The 24920-nt window shown below is 43.3% G+C and overlaps 1 protein-coding gene across 2 annotated transcripts in view; it reads left to right on the top strand.

The window, feature by feature from the left end:
* Positions 1 to 46: 46 nt before the first annotated feature.
* Sf3b1 (splicing factor 3b subunit 1) overlaps positions 47 to 24920 on the top strand; it is a 45282-nt gene continuing 20408 nt past the window's right edge. The window contains exons 1-7 of one of the 2 annotated variants that reach the window (XM_038315360.1): positions 47 to 153; positions 11991 to 12157; positions 13712 to 13816; positions 14418 to 14532; positions 16321 to 16400; positions 18034 to 18204; positions 24576 to 24813. In XM_038315360.1, the coding sequence (XP_038171288.1) occupies positions 126 to 153; positions 11991 to 12157; positions 13712 to 13816; positions 14418 to 14532; positions 16321 to 16400; positions 18034 to 18204; positions 24576 to 24813 (904 nt within the window). In that variant the 5' untranslated portion in view covers positions 47 to 125. Of the gene's footprint in view, positions 154 to 11990; positions 12158 to 13711; positions 13817 to 14417; positions 14533 to 14587; positions 16017 to 16320; positions 16401 to 18033; positions 18205 to 24575; positions 24814 to 24920 lie in introns of those variants that run through there. The other variant, XM_038315361.1, reaches the window with a different exon arrangement.

Below are 24920 nucleotides of genomic sequence, written 5' to 3'. Positions count from 1 at the left end.
GGTGCGCGTTCCGGAGCGCGCACGTCGAGCGCGCAGCTCCTCCGTCGGCGGGCGGGCGGGCGGGCGGCGGCGAGCGGAAGTGCCTGGGAGCGCCAGTTCCGTCTGTGTGTGTTCGAGTGGACAAGATGGCGAAGATCGCCAAGACTCACGAAGGTAAGCGGCGGCTGCCTGCCCACGCGCGGCCTCGGCTCGCCAACCCCTCCGCGACGGCCCCAGCGGCCTCTCGGCGGCTTCGCCTTGGCCTCTCCGGTCCGGGCCGAATCCCGCGCGGCGGCGCCCTGCTCGGCTCCTCGGCGCAGGCCGCTGCCCGCGTAATGGCGTCCTCTGGCTCCCCGGGACCGGCGCTTTGTTCCGCCCTGGCTGCCGCCCCGACCCGATGGCCTCCCTCGAGGGCTCGCCCTGGAGGACTGCGGGGGAGGCGGACGGTGGGAGGGCGTCTCTCTCTCTCTCTCTCTCTCTCCCCGGGCGCTGTCGTTAGCCGTCGGCAGCCGGGAAGCCGAGATCGGCGGCCGCTGTCGGGCCGCTCTTAACGGAGCCGGCTCCCACGCAGGCCTGTTAGTCCGGAGCCCGGCGATCCGGGCGTCTCCGGGCGCCTGGGTTAGGTTGTGTGGTTCTTGTCCGAAACGATTCGGGCGTAAAACCCGGCAGTTTCCTCCTGGAGTCACTTTCAGGGTAGCGTTTTTGCTTCGAGGACTGATTGGCGGGGAGGCAGACGGAAGAAAGAGGGCAGGTTTTATCAGTTGCCGAAGCTTGCAGAGTAGTTGAGCATTCTTATGGCACGCCGAGGAAGCACGACTAGGACCGTCATGGAACTAGTCCGGATTCCATAAGAAAGTCAGCGGGGAAGACAGGAAGGAATTGAAGTGTGCGAAGCTGAAACCGTATTTCTTGGTGCCGGCTTACCAACCAAAATTTGCGCTGACGACATGGCTTCTCGGAGCCGCTAAACACAGGCTTTCTAAGTGTGTGGTCCGGTGTTGGGAGGTCGGAAACTTGACAGCGTGATAGGGAGACAGATGTGGGAGTCTTAATTCTCTTAGAGAACCAAAGGCGGACGTACAGAGAAGTAAAGTAAAGCAAGTACTTTCTGAGAAGCTTGGTAACGGAGCCATTGATTTCTGCGTTAGTTACTTTGGAGAGGTGGTGTCGCGGCGCTGATCTAAAAGGATCCATCAGTTTTAAATTAGGGGAGGACGTCTCAGCCCGAGGGAACATCTTGTCTCGAGGCAGGGAGTGAGTCGTGCAGGCTGTGAATGAATCGCTGCCGTGGTAGGAAGAGGCGGTGTGAGGAGGAATTCGGATATGAATCCTGAGTGCGAGGACCATAAGGTGATAAGTTGGGTCATTGGAGGAACTGAAAGTACCAACACTTTAACATTTCTGGCTTACTCTTCTATCTTTAAACCTGAAAGTACAAAAACGCCTTTTTGTTTTTGTTTTATTTCTTTTTTGAGATGGTCTCACCAGGTATCCTTGGTTGCCCTGAAACTTACCACGTAGACAAGTCTGGCCTCCAAAGAGATCCATCAACCTGCCTCTGCTTCCCAAGTCCTGGGTTAAAAGGCCCGAGCTACCATGCCGGCCTAGCCCGACACTTTAAAGCCAGATATGTTTTTGGTCTTAATATTTTTTTCCCCTCAGATATTGTTTGCAGAATAATTAGGAAATTTAAAAATGTTTGTTTTTGTTCTGTCAGAGGCAGTTATTTTGTTTTTCTCATTCTGGAAACCAATGCGATTATTGGGCTTGCAGAGCATGGGGTGAGGGTGAGGGGTTTACTGACAAGGAGCATGGTTGATCCCAAAGCAGCCAGCCCCACTGGAAAGTTTCCACAGTCCACGGTGGCTTCCCTTTGGCTGCACAGATAGAGTCCCACCCTTATATGTCATTTGTGTGTGGGTATTTGTAGCTTTGGTGGCTGACTGCTGTCTTCTGTGTAGCACACCCGTTTTTTGTTTGACTTTTTCTTTGTAGATCAGCTAAACTTGTTGGTTGATTGTAGTTCATTAGCAAAGATCGCTATTTTATTTGTGATTATTTTATCGCTAAATTAAGTGGATGCTATAAAAATGTACAAGTGCGGTTTGAACGGCAGGGTGGTGTGTGTCACTGTTGGGTGCTAATCAAAAGGTGATTCAGGATTTCTCTCTGCCTCCCGTGGCTGGGATTAAAGGTGAGCTCCACCACTGCCGCCTGAGACAGGGTTTATCTCTGTAGCCTAACTAACCTTGTTCTGTAGACCAGCCTGGCCTTGAACTCACAGAGATCATCCTGCCTCTGCCTCCAAAATTCTGGGATTAAAGTTGCGTACTACCACAGCCTGGCTTTGTTGGAACTCTATAGATCAGGCTAGCCTTGAACTTTTTGAGTTGTGTGCATGGTTTTTTGTTTGTTTGTTTTAGAATCACTTCTTTCTCTGTAGCTCTGGATGTCCAAGAACTCTGGTAGACTAGGCTGGTTTCCAGGAGATTGACTCTGCCTCCCAAGTGCTGGAATCAAAGGTGTGCACCACCATGCCTGGCTAGAATAGTTTTTTTTTTTTTTAAAGTTTTTTACATTCATATTTGCTTTGCAGAGTTCAGAGGATACCTTGAAAGTCTGTTCCCTCTTTCCATGATGTAGGTTCTGGGAGTTGAACTATTGTCAGGCGTGGCAGGAGCACATTCGCCCTTAATCAGAATAATGTCTAAAGCGTCTCCCTAGGATCTGGTCCATAATAGGTACTCAAGTGATAGATCAACATTTATTTGATATGTTGGATTTATTTTATTACTTTTGGGGAAAAAAGTCTCTTGTAGTTGAGGCTGGCCTTGACTCCTGATTTTCTGCCTTTTAAGTGCTGAGATTGTAAAGCACTTAAACACATAAACACACATAAACAGGATCATGTTTATTTTTTATTTTAATGTTCTATTATTTATTCAGTGTGTGTTTATGTATTCTTGCCTCTAACCATGTGAAGTCAGAGGACTGTGTCTTGGGATCGAACAGGTCATCAGGCTTGCTGCATGAGCCATCTTTCAGGACTTCTCCTTTGTTTTGAAATGAAATTATTGTGTACCCCTAAGATGGCTGGCTACTTGCTTTGAGTCTTTGGTGTTTTGTTTGTTTGTTTTTGTTTTTTCGAAACAGGATTTCTTTGTGTAACCCTGGCTGTCCTGGAACTCTGGCCTCCATCTCAGTGATCCGCCTTCCTCTGTGTTCCCAGCGCTGGCATTAATAAAGACATGGCTTGGCCTCACTTTGTGTCTTAAACTGGCCTCAAACTTGGAGGAATTCTTTGGCTCGTGAATGATGGGATTTTGGCCTGTACCACTGTGCCTTTGAGATATCTCCCTCGCTCTTCTCTCTCTCTAAACTAGGGGTTAATCCTCGGGATTCTGTAACTTCTGAAACACAAGTGTTTACCATTGACTTATACCCCTCACTCTGAAAAGGAGCATCTTAAAACTCAGTTTTAGTACAGCTCTTTGGTCAGACAGGTAGGAAATGGCTTATTGCTTTGAGAACCTTCTTCATTGAGAGGAAAAGTTGGTTTAGTATCAGATTTGGAAGGCTTGCAGCGCTGCAAGATTTGATTTTGGTTTCCCAGTGAGTATAAAGTGCCACCTTCCTTCCCCTATATAACAAGTTGCTGTGTGTGTGTTTGCATGTGTGTATGTGCATCCATGCAAGTATGTATGTGTGTTATATATGTGTGCTTAGGTACCCCCACCTGTGCACACAAGTGTATGCTCGTTCATGGAGGTCAAAGGAGACAGATGGGTTTATTCCCGTGAGGCAGGGTATCTCAGTGAGCCTGGAGCTGTGCTGGTTGACGGCAAGCCCTAGCACCCCTTCCTTCTCTGCTCTGGAGTTACAGAGGGGCATGACTGTACCAGTCTTTTAACATGGCTTTGGGGATTTGAACTTAGGTCCTCTGCAAGCATTCTTATTGGCTAAGCCATCTTTCCGTCTCACAGATGATTGTTGTGTGTTAGCAGTCTTCGGGTAATTTCATTGTATAGGCAGTCATTCTTAGGTTATTGGAGTAATTGAGAATGGGACTTGGATTTGAGTTTACTGGAGTAATTTATTTCTCAATAATAGTGGTTTCTGTATTCTCAAGCATTTGTTGTGTCTTGTTTATTTTGTTTTTGTTTTTTCGAGACAAAGGTTTCTCTGTGTAGTTCTGGCTGTCCTGGAACTTGCTTTGTAGACCAAGCTGGCCTTGAATCTTCCTGAGATCTGCGTGCCTCTGCTTCCCAGTGCTGGGATTAAAGGCATGCGCCACCATCTATTTTATTTTATTTTTTTGTTTTTTGGAGACAGAATCCTGTCTAACAGTTATCCTCTGTGTACCTTTGGAGCCTGTCCTGGAAGTAGGTCGTGTAGATCATGCTGGGCTTGATAAGAGTGATCTGCCTACCTTTACCAGCCCCGAATACTGGGATTAAAGGCGTGAGCCACTGCTCAGTTGTCTTTATTTTTAAAGTAATGACTACCACTTGAATCTTGGAAGGTAAATTACTGTTTTTATATAGAAATAGGTTATGGTTATGTTTTCTTTCTATGGAAGTTTTCCCCTTGTTTTTTTGTTTTGTTTTGGCCTTTTTTTCTGTTTCGTTTGAAGAGTCTCTCTCATATTGCCCAGGTTGGCTTCAGTCATACTTGCCGTGTAGCTGAGTTTGTCCTTGGATTTCTGATCTTCCTGTCTCTGTCTCAGAAGTAAGTGCTGCCATCTCAGATACTACCATCAGGCCTTACTTGCATGGTTCTGTTCTCAGGCTGTTGATTCCTATTATTGAACCAAACTGAAGATTTTTCTTGTTTTTTTCCCCCAGACATTTCTGTCTCTTTGAGATATGAGGAATGTTGCCCAAAGTGACCTTGAATTTTCTTTTCCTTTCTGTGTCTTTGTCACATGGTTTCACTTTTGTGGCCTTGGCTGACCTGGAATTCATTATGAAGACCAGGTTTGTCTTGAGCTGATAGAGGTTCACCTGCCTGTCTCCTGAGTGCTGGTCTTCCCTAATGGGATTATGGGATGAACAACAATGCCTGGTTTATGTGGTGCTGTAGAGGAAATCTAGGATTTCATGTATGCTAGGCAACTGAGCAATAGCCCATACTGCTTTTCAAACATTTCTGCTAGGATCATCTCTCTTTAACCACGCTGATTTTTTTAAAAGATGCATTTTATTCTTTATGTGCTTGTGTTATGTCTCTGTGTGTGCACACGTGTATTCCAATGGCCGTAAAGTCAAAGAAGCGCGTCCAGTCCCGTAAGACTGACACGGGCGCTAGGAGCTGGGCTCTGGGTAAGAGCTCGTCACTGCTGAGCCGGCTCTCGTCCCCAGACTGGTTATCTTCTTAACTGATCCGTGTGATTAGTCACACCAGCTATGATCTTTTAGGCATTTTTGCATTAAATTATGTATACTTATAAGTGAGCACAGTCTTACTGTCTAGCAGCTTTGAGATACGGCTGTCTCTAATTTCTTCACGCAGTTATCGTTCATGGATGTGAGTGCAGTGCCTTTGGAGGCCAGACGTGGCCTCACACACCCTTAGCTAGAGAAGAGCATTGCTGTCCTGCCATGAAGGTGGGGTGTCCGTCTGTCTGCTGCAGGAGCAGTACCTACTCCTGACTGCTGAACCATCTGTCTGGCTCCTGTCGATAATTGCTTGAATTAGAGTATCACAAAGCTGAGAAACATTTCCCGTTTGTTTTGTCTGAGTAAATGACCGAAAAAGAGATACTTCGATGTAATTTTTCCTTTGGTTGCTAGAAAAAATAAAAAATTACACTTGTGTAATGATTTTGAATTTGTTTTTCTGTAGAATTATTTTGGAATTGATTAGTCTTCTGGTATTCAGTAAAAAATACACTATCTTTTAAATTTTTTATTAGCTACACCTTTAATCCTATCACGTGGGAGGCAGGCAGGTGGACCTCTGAATTTGAGGCCAGCTTGGTCTCCATAGTGAGTTCCAGGACAGCCAGGGCAATATAGTAAAACCCTGACTAACCTGCCTCCACCATACCAATTTTTTTATCCCTGTGCATGAATGTGCATGCATACATGTTTTTGCACCACTTACGTGCCTAGTGCCTGAGGAGGCCTGAAGAGGGTTTCAGATTCCCTGGCGCTGGAGTTACAGGTGGTTGTGAGCTGCCATGTGGGTGTTAGTAACCATAGAATGGTTACAGCCCGTGCTCTTTACCGCTGAGCCATCTTTCCAGGTAAATTTTTTTAATTTTTTTTTCTTTTTATTGATTTTTATTGAGCTCTACATTTTTCTCTGCTCCCTTCCCTGCCTCTTCCCTCCCCTCTTCAATTCTCCCCCAAGCTCCCCATGCTCCCAGTTTACTCAGGAGATCTTGTCTTTTTCTCCTTTCTACTTCCCATGTAGATTATATGTATGTAACTCTCTTAGTGTCTGTATTGTTGTCTAAGTTCTCTGGGGTTGTGGTTTGTAGGCTGGCTTTCTTTGCTTTATGTTTAAAAACCACCTATGATTACTTGTGATAATTGTCTTTCTGGGTCTGGGTTACCTCACTCAAAATAATGTTTTCTAGCTTCATCCATTTTCCTGCAAAATTCATGATGTCATTTTTTTTCTGCTGTGTAGTACTCCATTATGTAAATGTACCACATTTTCCTTATCCATTCTTTGGTTGAAGGGCATTTAGGTTGTCCAGTTTCTGGCTATGACAAATAATGCTGCTATGAACATGGTTGAGCACATGTCCTTGTGGCACGATTGAGCATCCTTCGGATATATACCCAAACATGGTATTGCTGGGTCTTGAGAAAGGTTGTTTCCTAATTTTCTGAGAAATCGTCACACTGACATCCAAAGGGGCTGTACCAGCTTGCATTCCCATCAGCAATGCAGGAGTGTTCCCCTTTCCCCACAACCTCTCCAGCCTCCAGCATAAGTTGTCATCAGTGTTTTTGATCTTGGCCATTCTTACAGGTGTAAGATGGACTCTCAGAGTTTTGATTTGCATTTCTCTGATAACTAAGGATGTTGAACATTTCCTTAAGTGTCTTTCAGCCATTTTAGATTCCTTTGTTGAGAGTTCTCTGTTTAGGTCTGTACTCCATTTGTTTTTTATTGGATTATGTGTTCTTTTGGTGACCAATTTCTTGAGTTCTTTGTATATTTTGGAGATCAGACTTCTGTCTGAAGTGGGGTTACTGAAGATCTTTTCCCATTCTGTAGGCTGTCCTTTTTTGTCTTGTTGACCCGGTCTTTTGCTTTACAGAAGCTTTTCAGTCTCAGGAGGTCCCCTTTATTAATTGTTTCTCACAGTGTCTGTGCTGCTGGGGTTCTATTTAGGAAGTGGTTCCCTGTGCCAATGTGTTCAAGTGTACTTCCCACTTTCTCTTCTATAAGGTTCAGTGTGGCTGGCTTTATGTTGAGGTCTTTGATCCATTTGGACTTGAGTTTTGTTCACGGTGATAGATATGGGTCTATTTTCATTTTTCTACACATTGATATCCAGTTATGCCAGCACCACTTCTTAAATATGCTTTTTTCCATTTGATATTTTTTGCTTCTTTGTCAAAAATCAGGTGTTCAAGCCGGGCGGTGGTGGCGCACGCCTTTAATCCCAGCACTCGGGAGGCAGAGGCAGGCGGATCTCTGTGAGTTCGAGACCAGCCTGGTCTACAAGAGCTAGCTCCAGGACAGGCTCTAAAAGCTGCAGAGAAACCCTGTCTCGAAAAACAAAACAAAACAAAAAAATCAGGTGTTCGAAGATGTGTGGATTGATATCCAGGTCTTTTTTTTTTTTTTTTTTTTTTTTTTTTGGTATCTCTGGTTGACCTGGAACTCACAGAAATCCTCCTGCCTCTGCCTCTTGAGTGCTGGGATTAATAAAGGCATGCAACACCCTGTCTGCCAAAGTGTACACTTGATCTGTTGGGACCTTGTTTAAAGAAATGTAAGAGTTTGCGGAACAGAGGAGCTCTCTTTGGGGTGCCTTTTCAGAGTTGAGAGATTCCTGCCTTACCAATTGCCTCCATCTGGAAGAAAATAGCTATCGTAGATGAGACCAAAAGAAGTCAGTGAACAGCTATGGTAGCGGACACCTTTAATCTCAGCACTTGGTCATCCAGAACTACATGGGGAAACCCTATCTCAGAAAAAAAAGCCAGTGAAATTAGCACCTGAGGGCCTGTCTTTGTAAAAATGAAGAGGAGGCATCAAGGAGGGCGAAGCTGCTAGCTGGAGTCAGCAGTGTTTCAGGCGTAGGAAAGAGGAAGTCGCGGAAGGGCAGCCCAGTGAGGAGCTCACAGAGCTGCCTCGCGCAGCTGCGACAATCAAGGTGTAACGGAAGAGTTTGCTCTCCTCTCTTGCTTGAAAGTTAGATGTTTCCCATCTTTTTTTTTAGATTTATTTATTTTCTGAGTATATGCGGTTGCCTACATGTGTGTGTACAACATGTATGTGCAGTGCCCAGAGTTCAGAAGAAAGCATCAGATTCCCTGGAACTGGTTGTGAGCCGTCATGTGGGTGCTGGGTCCTCTGCTACAGCAGCAGGTGCTCCTAACCAGTGAACATCTCTTGTTTATTTCTCTGGTGCTTCATGAATGCTAGACAAACCTGAGGCATATCCACAAAGTATATTTAGAATAAATTATTCAAATATGTCGGGTAGTGGTGGCGCACACTTTTAATCCCAGCACTAAGGAGGCAGAGGCAGGTGGATCTCTGTGAGTTCCAGGCCAGCCTGGTCTACAAAGCAAGTTCCAGAACAGCCAGGGCAACACAGAGAAACCCTGTCTAAAAGCAATGCCAAATATGTCAGCCACCCAGATAATTCACAGACTCATAAACACTGCTAACATCAGTCTTGTAATTTCTGGGGAAGGATGTGCTTCTAATAGGTATGTCAATCAAAATTCCTCTCCAACCCCCCGCCCCCCAAAAATCATCTTGTTGGGGTTTCAGTTGAATGCCATTTCCTTGTACTTCATTGGAGCAGATCCTGCCTTTAGACATTTGAAAAACATCTTCACATGTAGAAAACTATTACCACCAAGTAGAGAACCAGTCAACTGGGAAAAGTGATGGTAGAGGGGCAAAGGAACTGGAAGCTAAGGATGGCGGACCGTATCTTTAATATTGTTCTCAGGAGGCTGAGGCAAGAGGATTGCCAGGAGTTTGAGGTCAGTCTGGGCAACATTGAAAGGCTTTGTCTCAGAAATAAAAAAAAGCCACACGTGTTATTAGTACAAGGGACTTGACCTGTAAAAAGTAAAGGGGCCGGAAGAAAGTTTTCTAGTGATTGTTAATAATTCAGGTCCTGAGCTCTTAAAGGAGGTTCTGAGTTCCTGTGTGCGTGAGCGTCAGGATGCCAATCTTTACAGGTGTGATCAGGTCATCTTGACTGAGGTGGTCTTCTACTGATGATGTAGAACCATTGCAGGCTGTTCAGCTGGCCTCGGCTGCCTGTTTCCTTCCAGAGTCCTGATGGAAGTGGTGGTTGTGATTCCTTCCAAAGCTTAAATCAGAGAGAGCCACACTCATCTTTGATTCTAGCACTTAAGAGGCAGAGGCAGGCCAAACTCTTGAGTTCAAGGACAGCCAAGGGTACATAGTGAGACCCTGCCTCAAAGTAACTCTTTCTTTGAGAAAACCAACCAACCAAAGCAACAACAAACTTGGTGGTTCTGCTAGAAACCCTAGTATTCCTGAGGCAAGGGAAGGAGGATTACACACAAGTTGAGGCCAGCAGCCCGTCTACATTGAGAATTCCAGGTCAAAACATACACACAGAAGCAAGAACCACCACCCCACTAAAGTGTTAGGTGCATATTGTAAGAGAGGAAAGCCTTAAATAGTTCAGAAAAGAGCGCTTACACGTTAACCAGTTCTCCTAACTACCAAGGGGCCTCCTAGTATTCCTCTAGGGATAGAACAGTGCCAGACATGAAAAGAAATTTAAAATATTCTCTACCATTCCGTACTTAACTATCTTCCCTGTTTTCTTTTTCTTCTCTCTTCCTTTCTCTTTCCTCCTCCCTCGTTCCCTTAAGTTTTAGGGCTCTCTCCATAGCCCTGGCTGTCCTGGAACTCACCATGTAGACCTGGCTGCTGGCCCCACACTCACTAGATAGAGCTCTCGCTGCCTCTGCTTTTCTTCCCCCAGGTGCTGGAATTAAAGGCATGCATCACTGTGCTGGCTCAGTTTTTTGAAATACAAACCTTAAACAGTTAAAAGAGATAATAACAAAAAATAAACCAGGAAAATGTAGCTGAAATTAGGGTTATTCTGACAGTGATTATCTATGGGGGATATAATTGATACAGGGGGATAGTAGTGTCTTTGAAGATGGTGCTGTAATACATGCTAAAAATTTTGAGACGTAAAGCAAAAACAAAAAAAATGGAGACAGTAAACCAATTACTTTTTAAAAAGATTTGTTTATGTGTATGGGTGTTTTGCCTGCATGTATGTCTCTGCAACACATGTTGTGCCCGTGGAGGCCAGAAAAGGGTGTCAGATGCTCTTAGCTGGTGTGTGGGTGCTTGACCATACTTGGTCTTCTTAACCGCTGAGCCATCTCTCCAGCTTCTCGAGGCCTCTTGTTTGTTTTTCGAGACAGGGTTTCTCTGTTTATATAGCCTTGGCTGTCCTGGAACTTGCTCTGTAGACCAGGCTGGCCTCAAACTCAAAGAAATCCACCTGCCTCTGCCTCCTCAATGCTGGGATTAAAGGTGTGTACCACTACCACCTGACTTTCTGGCTTTTGTTACCTTTTTATTTCCTTGGTCCCGCCTTTTTCTTTCTTAGCGGGGTCCAGCTAGTCTTTGGACTACATAAACTTGTGTCAGTGGGATTGGGCAAATAATATAATAATTTATATCTGCCTTTTGATTCCTGTAACTAATGAAGGAGTGTGTTTCTGTTCATAGACTGTAAGACCTACCCATAAACTACCCAAGCTGGTCTTAAAATTATGATATAGCTAAAGATGGTCTTGAATTCCTGTCTCCTGGGTTTCTGGGGTTACAGATTGGGAGTTATTATACTTTCTGTACAGTGCTGGGGAATTTGGTTTCAGTACCCAAAGTAGTTGTATTGAAAGAAGAGTAAAGTGCTGGCCATGCTCACTGACACACACAGTCTTAGCATTTTAGGAATTTGATCCCTGGAACTCATGTGAAAGCTAGATGTGTAGAGTTAGATGGTAAAAGCGGGCGTGTGACTCCAGTACTCTCACTGCGAGACAAGAGAAACCAGGGAGGCCCTGACCTAGGAGGTGGAAGGAGGTGGCTCACCAGCAGGTTCATTACCTGCTGGGCCATTTTGTTGGCCCCACTGTGCCCAGTTCAGTCCTGTTTTATACTTGATGTTAGCCAAAGGCAGGGAAGTGATGGATCCTGTTGATTTCATATCTCTGATGGTGCTGTGACACATGAGACGACACACTGCTCAGCAGTGATGCTCCACTGATTGTCTCAGCTCAGCTCTGGCAGTGGCAGGTTTAGATAACTGTGACTAAAGCCCTGGTTCCTGCCGTCAACAGTTTTGTTTTTTCTGGCTGGCAGAGATGGCTCACCAAGTTGCTTACATACAAACTTAGTAACCTCGGTCTGATCCCTGGAGCTATGTAAATGTAGAAGAGAATTGTTTCTCGAGTTTTCTGACCTCTGCACACTGCACATGCGCCACAATGCAATAATAAATACGTATTTTAAAGTGACTTTACTTTTTCAGTTGGGTTTAGAGTTTCTCAGTTAATTTTGATAACGCATTCTAACAGTTAGGATAAGTTGTAGTTGATGGCATAGTAAATCAGATCTTTGGGTTCTGTCATTCGTGGAAGGAACTAAGGAGAGGAAATAGATGCATAGTTGTAAAGCTCTTTTACCCTCCTCCATGGTGAAATTACAAACTTTTCTATACTTAAGGTTATTTTGACAAGATCTAAAGGGATGTATTATATTGAGAGCTCTTTGGAATGTGAAATTGTATTCCTTTCTTACAGATATTGAAGCACAGATTCGAGAAATTCAAGGCAAGAAGGCAGCTCTTGATGAAGCCCAAGGAGTGGGCCTTGATTCCACAGGTTATTATGACCAAGAAATTTATGGCGGAAGTGATAGCAGATTTGCTGGATATGTGACATCAATTGCTGCAACTGAACTTGAAGATGTAAGTTATAAGAGGCAAGGTGTTGGTTTTTTTTTTTTTTTTTTTTTTTTTGAGAAAGTTAAAAATATAGGGGATTTTTTTTGTTTGAGTTGCATGGTCAAAAGAAAAGCTATATAGAATTTACCCATTGATTGAGTCTGGTTTGTGTTGCTCACATGCTCATGTGAGATCCATCCTTTGGAGGATGGCAGCCTACAGGGGCCATACGCTTAACTCCCCCCCCCCCCTTTTCCCCAAGTTGTCAGCTGTCAGTAGCTCCTCAGCTAGGGGCTGGAGTTGATGCGCTGCAGTGTTACTGGCTTGACTGCGTGCGGGCAGCCGCAGCTGCTGTGAGTTGATGGATTCAGCAGTTTTCTTGTACAGAAGACACTGCTTTGCTCCCATCCTCCCCACCTGGCTCTTAAAGCTTGCCTTCCTTTTCTGACATGGTTCCTGAACCTTGAGAGGAACATGTGTATAGACGGTCCATTTTGGCTGAACAAAGTAGAACATCAATCTTTTTGTGGAAATTCCACATAACTTTTCTTTTGACCGTCTCAAACATTCAAATTTGGTGAAATAGCTATTTAGTCAGTTATTGCATAGTTGCAATTAGACAAAATTTATACAGATTATCAAACTTGTTGATGTTTTTTTTTTTTTTTTTTTTTTTTAGACAGGATCTCACTTTATAACCTTAGATGACTTCCAACTCACCATGTAGATGAGATGATTGGTCTCATTCATAGAGATCCACCTGCTTCTGCCTCCCAAACACTGGGATTGAATGTGTGGCCCCACCCCATTCCTGGCTCAAACTGGTTATTTTTATAAAATTCAAACCATATCTTTTGTCACTGATACTTTGTCCCCTTTATAGAAAGGTGTTTATGTGATTGTCCCTAAGATGAGGTTCTGGAAGCTGGTTGGAGACGAGTGTTTGCAGAGGGCATCCCCACCCTCTGTGTCCATGTGCATGTGTGTTCTGAGACAGGGCCTGATGAGTTAGCTCATCCCTACCCTCTGTACATGTGCATGTGTGTGTTCTGAGACGGGGTCTGATACGTTAGTTCATGCTGCCCTTATACTCGGAATTGTCCTGCTTCTTCCTGAACCAGGTGCTAAGCTTAGGAACTAAGTGTTGGCCCAAGCACTAACTACGTTCTCTTACCTGGGATACAATGATGGCTGTGTGCTCTAGAAGTTAGGGAACAAGTCACTTCATATTTTTTTGTTTTGTTTTTTGAGACAGGGTTTCACATCTGGCTGTCCTGGAACTCACTTAGTAGACCAGACTGGCCCTAAGCTCAAAGGGGTCCGCCTGTGTCTGCTGGGATTAAGGTGTGCACTATCACTGCCTGGCTGTGGTACACTTCTCACACTAGAAAAGGAGCCCTTTATATTGTCATGTAGACATACTGTGAAGGAACTCAGTGCATTTATTTGATGGCAGTCGCTGTTAACTGGTGGTTAAATACCTGAGGAGTTAACAGTCCGCCTATGGCAGGTGCCAGACTGCAGATGTTGTCCTGGTGATGCTGTCTGACGTGTGTTTGTGACTTTGTGTGATCGCAGGATGACGATGACTACTCATCATCCACCAGTCTGCTCGGTCAGAAGAAGCCTGGGTACCATGCCCCCGTGGCACTGCTTAACGACATACCGCAGTCGACAGAGCAGGTGAGTTGAAGGGAGTGAGTGTCTGTGGAAGCACATGGCTGACTTGGGGGAGCCAGCAGTAACTGTTTTGTAGAGGTGATCCTTACAGGAAGCATTGACTTCTGGAAACTGATCAGCCACAGGCACTTTTTTCTTTTTTTCGTTTTTTTTTTTTTTTTTTTTTTTTTTTTTAATTAAATCACTTTATTTATTTATTTGGGTTTTTGAGACAGGGTTTTTCTGTACCTTTGGAGCCTGTCTTGGAACTAGCTCTGTAGACCAGGCTGGCCTTGAATTCAGAGGCCTGCCTCTCTCTGCCTCCCGAGTGCTAGGATTAAAGGTGCATGTCATCACTGCCTGGCTTTGTTTTTTGATTTTTATGTCCATTTGTGTTTGATGGAGTCAGATCCACTGGATCTTGGATCCAGCTTACAGTTGTGAGCTGCCATGTGGGTGCTGGGAATTGAACCAGAGTCCTGGAAGATCAGCTAACGTAACCGCTTGAGCCTTCTCTCCAGCCTCTACACTTTTTTCTTGAACAGTGGTTTGTTTATTTGATGTGTGTCTGGGAGGTGTTGGTTATATAATAGAGTGGGTATTAAATGAGCATGCCTTTCTCCAGTACGATCCATTTGCTGAACATCGTCCTCCGAAGATTGCAGACCGGGAAGATGAGTACAAAAAGCACAGGCGGACCATGATAATTTCCCCAGAGCGTCTTGATCCTTTTGCAGATGGTAATTCTTTCCCACTTTTCTATAAGTATTCAGAAATTTATTTTCATTAAGTTGTCTTTAGCCCTTTGATTTTTTTTGGCATGCTTATGAATTTGCTTTTCGTTTTTAAAGACCCCCTATAGATTTGTGTAGATGTGGTTGAAGTCACAGATACCATATTCTTCATCTTTATAATGCAAGTTTTCTTTCCAGGTAGAAGGACAAGAAAATAATGAGCCAATGCCATAGAAACGCAAAGGGTTAAAGGTTTTTCTTTTACTTTTGTTTTGGGTACTCTTGGTATACTTTGAACAAATGTATTTTTCTGCTCAAAATACTTTCAAATTATTGCAAGTTTTTATTCCAAATTCTATAGCTTTGGATTGTTACTTTTGAGAAACTGTTTCTCACACTAGAGTCCCCTCATATTGTTATAGCTTAGTAAATGCACCTACTTTGCTCTATGCAAGTTTGTAGTTAAAACAAAAGTTATATACAAAGACTTTGGTGTTTCTAATAGTTGGAGTCTGTTGTGCTAATTGTAGTGTGCAAGGGGCATAGTGAACCTGATGGAAGCTTTCCTCGGGTGAGTGAGTCCCACCATCCAAACTAAGTGCCTGTTTGTAAAAATAGATTCTGCTGCAGGTTTACAAATTAGATTTTCAGCCTGCATGAATTAATAGGGATATTCTTTTCTTTACTTGCATAATTGTAATTGATTTAAACATGTATGTCAGAATTCACAGGCCCATACTAACTGTCCTTAATTTCTCTCCTACAGCAGTACTGCTATATGCCAGTCCTGTCTGCATTCTTAAGGGTGCAGCTCAACACAGCCTCTCTAGATTATGGTGAAAAGTATTCCAAAGGAAGTCTTATCAGAGCTAGTGTCAGAAAGTGACACTGCCAATTGGGCATGGTCGTCAGCATAGGAGATGTCTGAGCAGTTTATTATTTTGTCCTAAATTTTAATGCTATACTACTTGTATAGCTATTATCACATTTCTGAAGCATAGTGTGCCTTTGTTGATCTTGTTATATACTGTTTGGGCTTCTTTAAGATATTTTGCAGTTTGAAAAGCAAATACTGAAACTTACCAAGAGACTAACACATCTCTTTGTACACCACTTGTCTTTGTGTTCATTGTAATAACTGGTAGAAATATATTATCTGAAGTAGTATGTTTCCAGTTGTAATTGTACTTTCTAAGAAGTAGAATTATATTTTGGGTCAAAAAAATCTTTAAAAAGCATGAAGCCCTTTTTAGTAATGTGACGAGTAAGATTGTAGGTATATTAGATTTCTCAGTTACGACTGTTTAGATCACTGTATGGAGAACTTATATAGTCAGTTACTGCAGTCAGGATTTTAACAGCTTGCAACAGGTAATGTTTTGAATATAAATATCTTTCCAAAGTGTTACTAATGGTAAAGAGATAATTTTCTAGGCTTCTATTCTGCTGCTTGAAGTCAGAACTGCTGATGGAGACAAAGGCACGAAAGTGTACGTATTCCGGATTAGCAACCCAGGAACCCATCACTTCTGAAGACTAAACTGTGCTGTCATTTTGCTTTATATATGCATTAAAATAATTGTTTTAAACTGCTGTAGATATGTTTGTGTTCAAACAGGTTAAATTGATCAGCAAACTCAATAAAAAGTAAGATGTATAATTATCAAAGTTTTTCACCAAAAAATAAATTAAATGATTATGGAATAACGTAATATTAGAGCAGGGCAGAGAAATCAGCTGACCCTAATGCCTTTTATTTATTGTGCTCTTTCCTGTTGCTGTTCTTTTCTGCAGGAGGGAAGACCCCTGACCCTAAAATGAATGCCAGAACTTACATGGATGTTATGCGGGAACAGCATTTGACTAAGGAAGAGGTATGTAATGGTAGTGAGACGATGTAAGAAAGCTTAGAAGGATTTCGTATTTTACTTTTTATTGTTCATAGAAATTTTGTTTTCTTCTTAAGACAGTGTTTCTCTGTATAGCCCTGGCTATATTAGAACTTGCCCTGTGGATCAGGCTGGTCTTGAACTCACAGAAATTTGCCTGCCTTGACCCCCTGAGTGCTGAGTTTAAAGGTGTATGCCACCGCCAAGCATTTTTTTTTGGGGGGGGGGTTGATGCGGAGATCTACCTAGCCTACTTTGGCCTCCTACGAGCTAGAGTGCTGGGATTGAAGGCGTGTGTAACCATTGCCAGGCATTTATTTTTTAAAGATGCTTTCGTGTAGTCCTGGCTGGCCTAGAACTCGGAACTGCCTGCTTCTGCCTTTAAAGTGATGGCAAGGTGCCAACAAGCATGATTGGACTGTGGTGTTCAGTTGTAAATAAGTTAAATAATTATCCCAGAATTGTATCACCTTTAAAACTTGATGTTTTGATTTTTTTTTTAGATCTCTTTGGTCTCTGTAGGTGCAAGCTTGTGGAGGAAGGTTATTTATTATACCTCAGGAATCTAGTGGTCACATTAGTTCTTAATCCCTGTTGCAGATTTGGTTTGATTGTAGTTGGAGAATTCTGAGTAAGTCTTTTGGCTTACGATGATAATTCTGTGTTAGCACAGATGCAGTGCTAGGAAGCCAGACCTCAGCTGTTTCTTTGTAGTGTCTTGTTTTCACTACATTTATTCGTGTATATTCATGCCACGGCGTGCCTGTGGAGACCAGAGGACAACTGGCAGGAGGAGTCAGTTCTGTCTACTAAGTAAGTCCCAGGAACTAAATGTAGGTAACAGGCTTGGTGACAGTTGCTTTTACCAGCTGAGCCATTTTGCTGTTCTGGTCCTGGTCTTTTGATTGTTCTTTGAAGTAGGGTCTTTTTCTGTCCCAGTCTAACTTAGAACTCATTCTGTAGCTCCACAGTCACAGGCTGGTCTCTAACTCACCGGAATCCTCCTACCTCAGCTTCCTGAGGATTAAAGGATTAAGTAAAGTTTGTTAGATGAATTAAAAGAGAATTTTAAGATGAAAGCCTAAATTAAATGTATTTTTCTTTTATGACACTTAAGTTTTATTTTTACTTTTCTTGTTCCTTTTTGGTTTTGAGACCAGTCTTGCTATGTATTTCTGGCTGGCATGGAACTCAGTCATTGATCTTGAATTCAAACCCCACCTTAGATTATGGGTCACAGGCATGTGCCACTGCCCCTGACTTATTTTGTGTCAGTGAGTTTTAAAAACTTTCAGTTGCATATTTTCAATTCTCTGCTGTTGAGTGGAGATTTTACTAGCTTCAAACTATAGGCTGTTAAACCTCTAGAGTTGCTTATATGCGGTTTAGAAAGAAGACGATGTTGTAGAATTGCAGGTGCATAATAGCAGAGAAAAGGAACAGGCCGGGACTAGGGACAGAAGGGCATAAAAGCTTAAAGAATTTTTCTCCTTCCCATTTTCTGATGCTGGGCATTCAACAGGGTTGCAGGCGTGCTTGGTAGGCATACTACCCGTAAGTTCCTTCCATCTATGAAGTGATGTTATAGATAAGTGTTCCGCTCTTTAATGTTTTTCAGAGAGAAATTAGGCAACAACTAGCAGAAAAAGCTAAAGCTGGGGAGCTTAAAGTCGTGAATGGAGCAGCAGCATCCCAGCCCCCCTCAAAACGAAAACGGCGCTGGGATCAAACCGCTGACCAGACTCCTGGTGCCACTCCCAAAAAGCTGTCAAGTTGGGATCAGGCAGAGGTAACTTTTTATTTTTATTGCTATTTTTATATTTTTCTCTAGGGAGTGTGTTTGTATTGGGTTTCTGAAACAAGTTACCATTGACTAGGTAACTTAAGTGCAGTATTTCCACATTCATGCGGCTCCGAGTCCAGATCTCTCCAGCTAGCAGGTGCTGTCTGGTGAGAGCAGTCTCATTGTTTTCTCATAGCTCTTTTCTGTCAGTCTTCTTATTCCTTTTGACCTCATTTGACCTTGAGTACCGGCAGTCTCCAAATGTAGTCACATCAGGGTTACAGCCTCAGTACCTGAATGGGGTGTTGTTCATTCTGTATGCTGAGGAGTGGTTTGTTCTTGTTGAGTTTCAGTGGAATGTCTCTCTCTCCTTCCTTCCTTCCTCATTCATTCATTCATCATTCATTCATTCATTCATTCAAGACAAGGTTTTGTTTTGTAGCCCTGGCCAGCCTGGAACTTGTTGTATTAGCCAGGGTAGCATCAAACTCTGAGATTGACCCACCAAATGCTGGGATTAAAGGTATGCATCATGCTACCACATGGAATAATAATTTTTTAGCATATTGTATGTTCAGTATTGGAGGTTGAGTACAATATTGTAGTCTTCCTTATTTTCTTGTTGGATAGGCCTTTGTCCACAGTTGGTAATTGGGTAACACCATTATTTTCTTGGCTAGCTTATACTCTGTTGATCTTTCTCTCCCTCTCTCTCTCTTTTGACTGAAGGTTTCTTCTGTCCTGCCTGGTCCCGCAGCCATTAAGTCTCAAAGAAACACACAGAGGTCTACAATATTTATAAACTGTTTGGCCTAGTAGCTCAGGCTTCTTATTAACTCTTACATCCTACATTAACCCATAATTCTTGTCTGTGTTAGCCACGTGGCTTGGTACCCTTTATCAGCGAGGCATTCTTTTCTTGCTTCCTCTGTGTCTGGCTTCCTCTTTGACAACTGCCAACTGAGTCTTTACTCTTCCCAGAATTCTCCTGTTCTGGTTACCCCGCCTATACTTCCTGCCTGGGTACTAGCCAATCAGCATTTTATTAAAACAATAGAACTGACAAATCTTTACAAAGTACAAGACCATTGTCCCACAGCACCCCTCCTTTTTCTTTCAAAACAAGTACTATGAGTAATCTTTGTTTAGCTTTCTTCCTGACCATTAGCCATAACAACTTGTAACAAAGAAACACTAAACAAACAACTAACACTAAACTAACACTAAACAAAGAAACATCTGTAGTCCATTTTTTGGGGAATGCAGGTGTAGTTTTCCAGGCTATTTCCTGCTGATTGGGGGGCAACTGGAGTATTGTGAGGCTCGATCATCTCAGCCAGCAGTCTTGACGCTGTTCTGAATGTAGAACTCAGACGTCTGGGCCATCCCCTCATACTGGAGATTTCTCAGGGGGGTCTTCCTTGATCAAACCTGATAGTTCTTAACCCAGAATGAATCCACAGCCTATCATTTCCTGTGGAAACAAAAGCAGAACCTCTTCTCCAAAGTAACATATCTTTTGACATAAATTTTGAAGTCAAGGCACTTTCAAAATACGTATGTTGGATTAATCCAGCAGTACTTACAGTCAAATGTCTTTTAGCAGCTGTTGCTCCTTCCTCAGCAGTCAAACAATTCAAAGACAACACAATAACATACAGTATCCAGATTCTCTGTATATTTTCCATCTTTACATGGCTTTATTTTAAACTCTTATTTATTTTTATTTTGAAATTTTGTGTTTTTGAGACAAGGTTTCTCTGTATCTCTGGCTGTCCTGGAACTCATAGAGATCTACCTGCTTCTGCCTCTCAAGTTCTGGGATTAAAGATGTGTGCAGTGCCCGTGCCCCCCCCCCCTTTCTCTCTTTTGGTTTTCTGAGATTTCTTTTTTCCTGTGTATCCCTGGCTGTCCTTGTAGACCAGGCTGGCCTTGAACTCACAAAAGATCTGCCTGCCTCTGCCTTCTGAGTGTTGGGGTTAAGAGCATGTGTGACCACTGTAGGGCTTGAACATGTTTGCAAAAATATGTGTAACAGAATTGACCGTTTTAACCATTTTAAAAACTCATGTTCAGTGGAATTAAATTTTGTTGTTGTGTAGCTGTCAGTCACCAGTACTTGTCGGATATTTTTGTCAGACAGAAACCTGATCCTTTCAGTGTTGCATCTCGATCCTTTTCCCACAGAAGATTCTCTCCCTCTGTCTGTTTTCTGCATATTACCGTCGGCAAGCATGCTTTACCAGTCCTTGTCCTGAAAATAAACTTGTAGAGAAACTGTTCATTGCTTCAGAGGCCATCACTTGTCTTCACTCTGAGTGCTTCCAGTGAACTGTCTGTCCCTGCGGTCCCTCCTGTTTAATAGTCTCCTGACCATACATGCTTGTCCAGATAACCTCATGTTACTAAAGCCAAGTTCTGTCTTAATTGCTCACATTAGCTAACTAGCTTATTAGTAGGCTCAAGCCTCTTCTCCTAGAGTCTGAACTTGAGTGTCTTTCCATTCTCTGCTCACTGGTTGCTGTTTCTTGTTCGTGTGTGCCTGCTCCTCGTTACCGAGAACATTGGCTGCATTCATGATCAGTCTCTGTAATGCTTCTGCTTAGGCTCTCTTCGTAGTGTACCACTGCTGATGCTTCTGCAGGGTGCGTGTGGAGGGCAGCTCTAAAATTCATAAATTAGCCAGGCAGTGGTGGTGCATTTAATCCCCAGGAGTTCCCAGGAGACAGAGGCAGGTGGATATTTGAGTCAGTCCAGCCTGGTCTTACAGAGCAAGTTCTAGGACAGCCAGGGCCACACACAGAAACCCTGTCTAGGAAATGAAAATGAAAAAAAAATCATTCTCTCTCTCTCTCTCTCTCTCTCTCTCTCTCTCTCTCTCTCTCTCTCTCTCTCCCCCCCTCTCCCCCTCTCCCCCTCTCCCCCTCTCCCCCTCCCTCCCTCCCTCCTTCCCTCCCTCCCTCCCTCCCTTCCTTCCTTCCTTTCTCTTTTTGTGAAATTCATTTTGTTCCTGCATGTATGTCTGTATATCACATGTGTGACTGGTGCTTGAAGGGTGTGGGATTCCCCTGGAATTTGAGCTATGGATGGTTATAAGCTGCCATGTGGGTGCTGGGGCTTAACCAGGTTCTCCGGAATAGCAGTTAGTGGTTGTTGTGGTGTTTTTTGTTTTTTCTTTCTTTCAAGACAGGGTTTTCTTGTGTAGCCCTGACTGTCCCAGAACTCACTGTTGGTCTTTAAAACAAATTTTAAACGAGATTTATTGGTTCAGAGGTAAAGAGCACTGGCTGTTCTTCCAGAGGTCCTGAGTTCAATTCCCAGTAACCACATGGTGGCTCACAACCATCTGTAATGAGATTTGGTGCCCTCTTCTGGCATGCAGGCAGAACATATATGCAGCAGTAAGTGTAATAAATCTTAAAAAAGAGAACTGAAATTTATTTTATTGTTTATATGTGTGTGTGTGTATGTGTGTGTCTGTGTGAGTACAAGTGCCAGAAGAGGGTGTTGGATCCTCTGCAGCTGGAGTTACAGTTGTGAGCCCCCCCTCACCTCAGCTCTGGGCACTGAACTTGGTCACGTCTTAAAGACAGGGTTTCACTGTGTATCCCTTTCTAGCCTTGAGCTTGTGTAGACCAAATTGGCCTCAGACTCAGATTCTTCTCTTGCTTCCTGAGTGCTGAGATTAAAGTCTTGTGCCACCATGCGTACCCAGACTAAGTTTTAAAAGCCAAGATAAACTTGTTTTACTTAGCACAGCTTAGCTGTGTGCTTATAATTGGATAGAAGACTAAATTTTTAAAAAGCTTTATTTAATTTAGTGGCATACATGTCTGTGAGTGCACACCACATGTGTGCAGGTTCTGTGAGGCCAGGAGAAGGTGTCGGATCCGTTGGGATTGGAGTGACAGGTTATGAGCCCCTCTGTGAACCATACTCAGGTTCTCTGTGAAAGCAGCTAACACTCTTTTTGCTTTGCTTTTTTTTTTTTTTTTTTTTAAATCACGACAGGGTTTCTCTGTGTAGCTTTGGCTGTCCTGGAACTTTGTATCTCAAGCTGGTTCTAATTCAAAGATCTGCCTGCCTCCCCAGTACTGGGATTAAAGGTGCACCCCCACCCCCCGCAGTTAAACTTGCTGAGCCATCCTCAGCTGAGTTTAATGTGTTTTTCATTACTTACCTCATCAAGAGTTTTTTCCCTGAATAGCAAGCAGTCTTTTTTAGCTGAGTGTGCCAGTGCATCCCTTACAGTCGCTCACTAGGTTGGGTGAGGCAGGATTAGGAGTTCCAAGCCAGTTTCTGGGCTACCTCATGTCAGAAAACAAAACGTACCCCACCACCACTTCCACCCCCTACCAAGACATTGTGTATTTTGAGCTGTTCTGCATAGTCTTGGGTGTTACTTAAATCCACCTCTAGTCTTCTCTTCCCACTGATCCGTGGCCGCGTCACAGTAGGTGAAGGCGTGTGCCGCAAAGCCTGACTGCCTTAGTTCTCTGCATAGGATTCACATGGCGGAAAGAGACAACAGACTCATGGCTTATCTTCTGTTTTCCACACTTGCTCTGTGGTGTGTGTGTACTCACACATGCACACAAATAAGTAAAGATGGGGGCCCCACTGTGTAGCTCTGGGTTGCCAGAAACCATGTAAACCAGATTGGCTTTGAACTCAAAGAGATTTACTTTCCTCTGGCTCATAACATGTTATAAAGGTATTTCTTATAATGTGGATTCTTTCTTCCCCAGAAGTTCTGTCTCAGAGATCCAGTTTGGGAAGCACTGGTTTAACTTAGAGTTGAAAGTCTTCTATTGGAGATAGACAAACTTCCTTGAATTTCCTAAAGCCATAGAATTCTTAGTTGTATATATTTTTTAATTTTTTATGATTTATTTATCTGTATTTTATGTGCATTGGTGTGAAGGTGTCAGATCCCCTGTAACTGGATTTTCAGACAGTTGTGCACTGCCATGTGGGTGCTGGGAATTGAACCCGGGTCCTCTGGAAGAGCAGTCAGTGCTCTTAACCACTGAGCCATTTCTCCAGCCCCCTTAGTTGTATATTTTAAGATACTATGGTGGCTGGAGAGATTATGGCTCAGAGGTTAAGAGCACTGGCTGCTCTTCCAGAGGTCCTGAGTTCAATTTCCAGCAACCACGTGTGGCTCATACTCATCTATAATGAGATCTGATGTGCTCTTCTGGTGTGTAGGCATACACACTGGCAGATCACTGTATCCATAATAAATAAGTTTTAGAAAAAAGAAAAAACCATTAAAAAAAACCTGTGTGGTGGTGGCGCAGCCTTTAATCCCAGCACTCGGGAGGCAGAGGCAGGCGGATCTCTGTGAGTTGAAGGCCAGCCTGGTCTACAGAGTGAGTTTCAGGATAGCCAGGGAAAGATACTTTGTATGTTTTAGAGATGATTATAATAGCCTTGCTTTCCTATACAGCATAAAAGAGTAAAAGAAAGTTACATAGCTTCCATTATAAATGGCTATTCCAGCTATATAGGCTGGTTAGGGCTGGTTAATTTTGGCATGTGTGTTTTTTTATTTACAAGTTTTTTTATAATAATAATTTTTTGAAAGAAAAGTAAAAGAACAATAGGAAATAGATAGGTAGAGTATATAAATGAAACTTCATTGACTCAGGGTTTACAATATCCAGAAGAGATAGCTGGAGTAGTCTGAATAAGAGAACAAAAAGGTAACACCATCGATCAAGAGCACACCAACATCCAGCAGATACCACCTGGGGAAACTGAGGCATTTGGCTCAGTTCCTCGGGTAGCTTTTCCTCCGTGGATGCCTTTTCTTCCCCACTGTCGTGAGGCATGTTTGTCATGTGTAACCTAGGTGACGTCTGCTAGACACAGCTCACCTTCCAGCTGTTCTCAGGAGCAGGTTTTACTCTTGGACTCTTTGCTCCTCTTCCTTCTTCCCGCTGTAAGCGGAGTCCGCTCCACTCAGGAAGTGTGTCTTGGAGACAGTTTGACACGCGTGCTTGGGTCTGAGTGAGGCGACAAACTTAGGCAGCACTTGGGACTAGAGCTGTGAGCCGCCGTGTGGGTGCCGGGAACTGAGACCCGTGTACGTTGGAAGAGCAGTCAGCGCTGAGCCATCTTGCAGTTCTCTGTTTTATGGCTTAATCTCAGGCTTTTCATTATTCCAAAGGAAAGCTGTACATTGGTTTTGATCATAAGCATTTGTAAAACAGTAAGCAGAATGATAGTCTAATTTTTAACTGAGTGTAGGAAACAAGTAAAAGATGCATTTATTTGGATTTTGTCTGAAAATTTTTTAGTTATTTTTTTAAGGTATAGAGGTATGTGAAGTAATTTTTTTTTTTTTTTTTTTTTTTTTTTGCTTTGTTAAGACCCCTGGACATACCCCTTCTTTAAGATGGGATGAGACACCAGGTCGTGCAAAAGGAAGTGAAACTCCTGGAGCAACCCCAGGTTCAAAAATATGGGATCCTACACCTAGTCACACACCTGCGGGAGCTGCTACTCCTGGACGAGGCGACACACCAGGCCATGCGACCCCAGGCCACGGTGGTGCAACTTCCAGCGCTCGTAAGAACAGATGGGATGAGACCCCCAAAACAGAAAGAGGTAGGTACTTTTAATGGCGTGTAGACAAGTCTTTGAATAAGTGTTGGCTTGAGTGTTGTGTTTTAGGCTGAGGTCTGTACTTTCTAGTATAAATATAAATACAGTAT

This window comes from Arvicola amphibius, chromosome 18 (genome assembly GCF_903992535.2).
Source record: "Arvicola amphibius chromosome 18, mArvAmp1.2, whole genome shotgun sequence".
Lineage (NCBI taxonomy): Eukaryota > Metazoa > Chordata > Mammalia > Rodentia > Cricetidae > Arvicola > Arvicola amphibius.
Note: the sequence above shows the minus strand (reverse complement) of the source record. Positions and strands in the feature narration are given on the sequence as shown.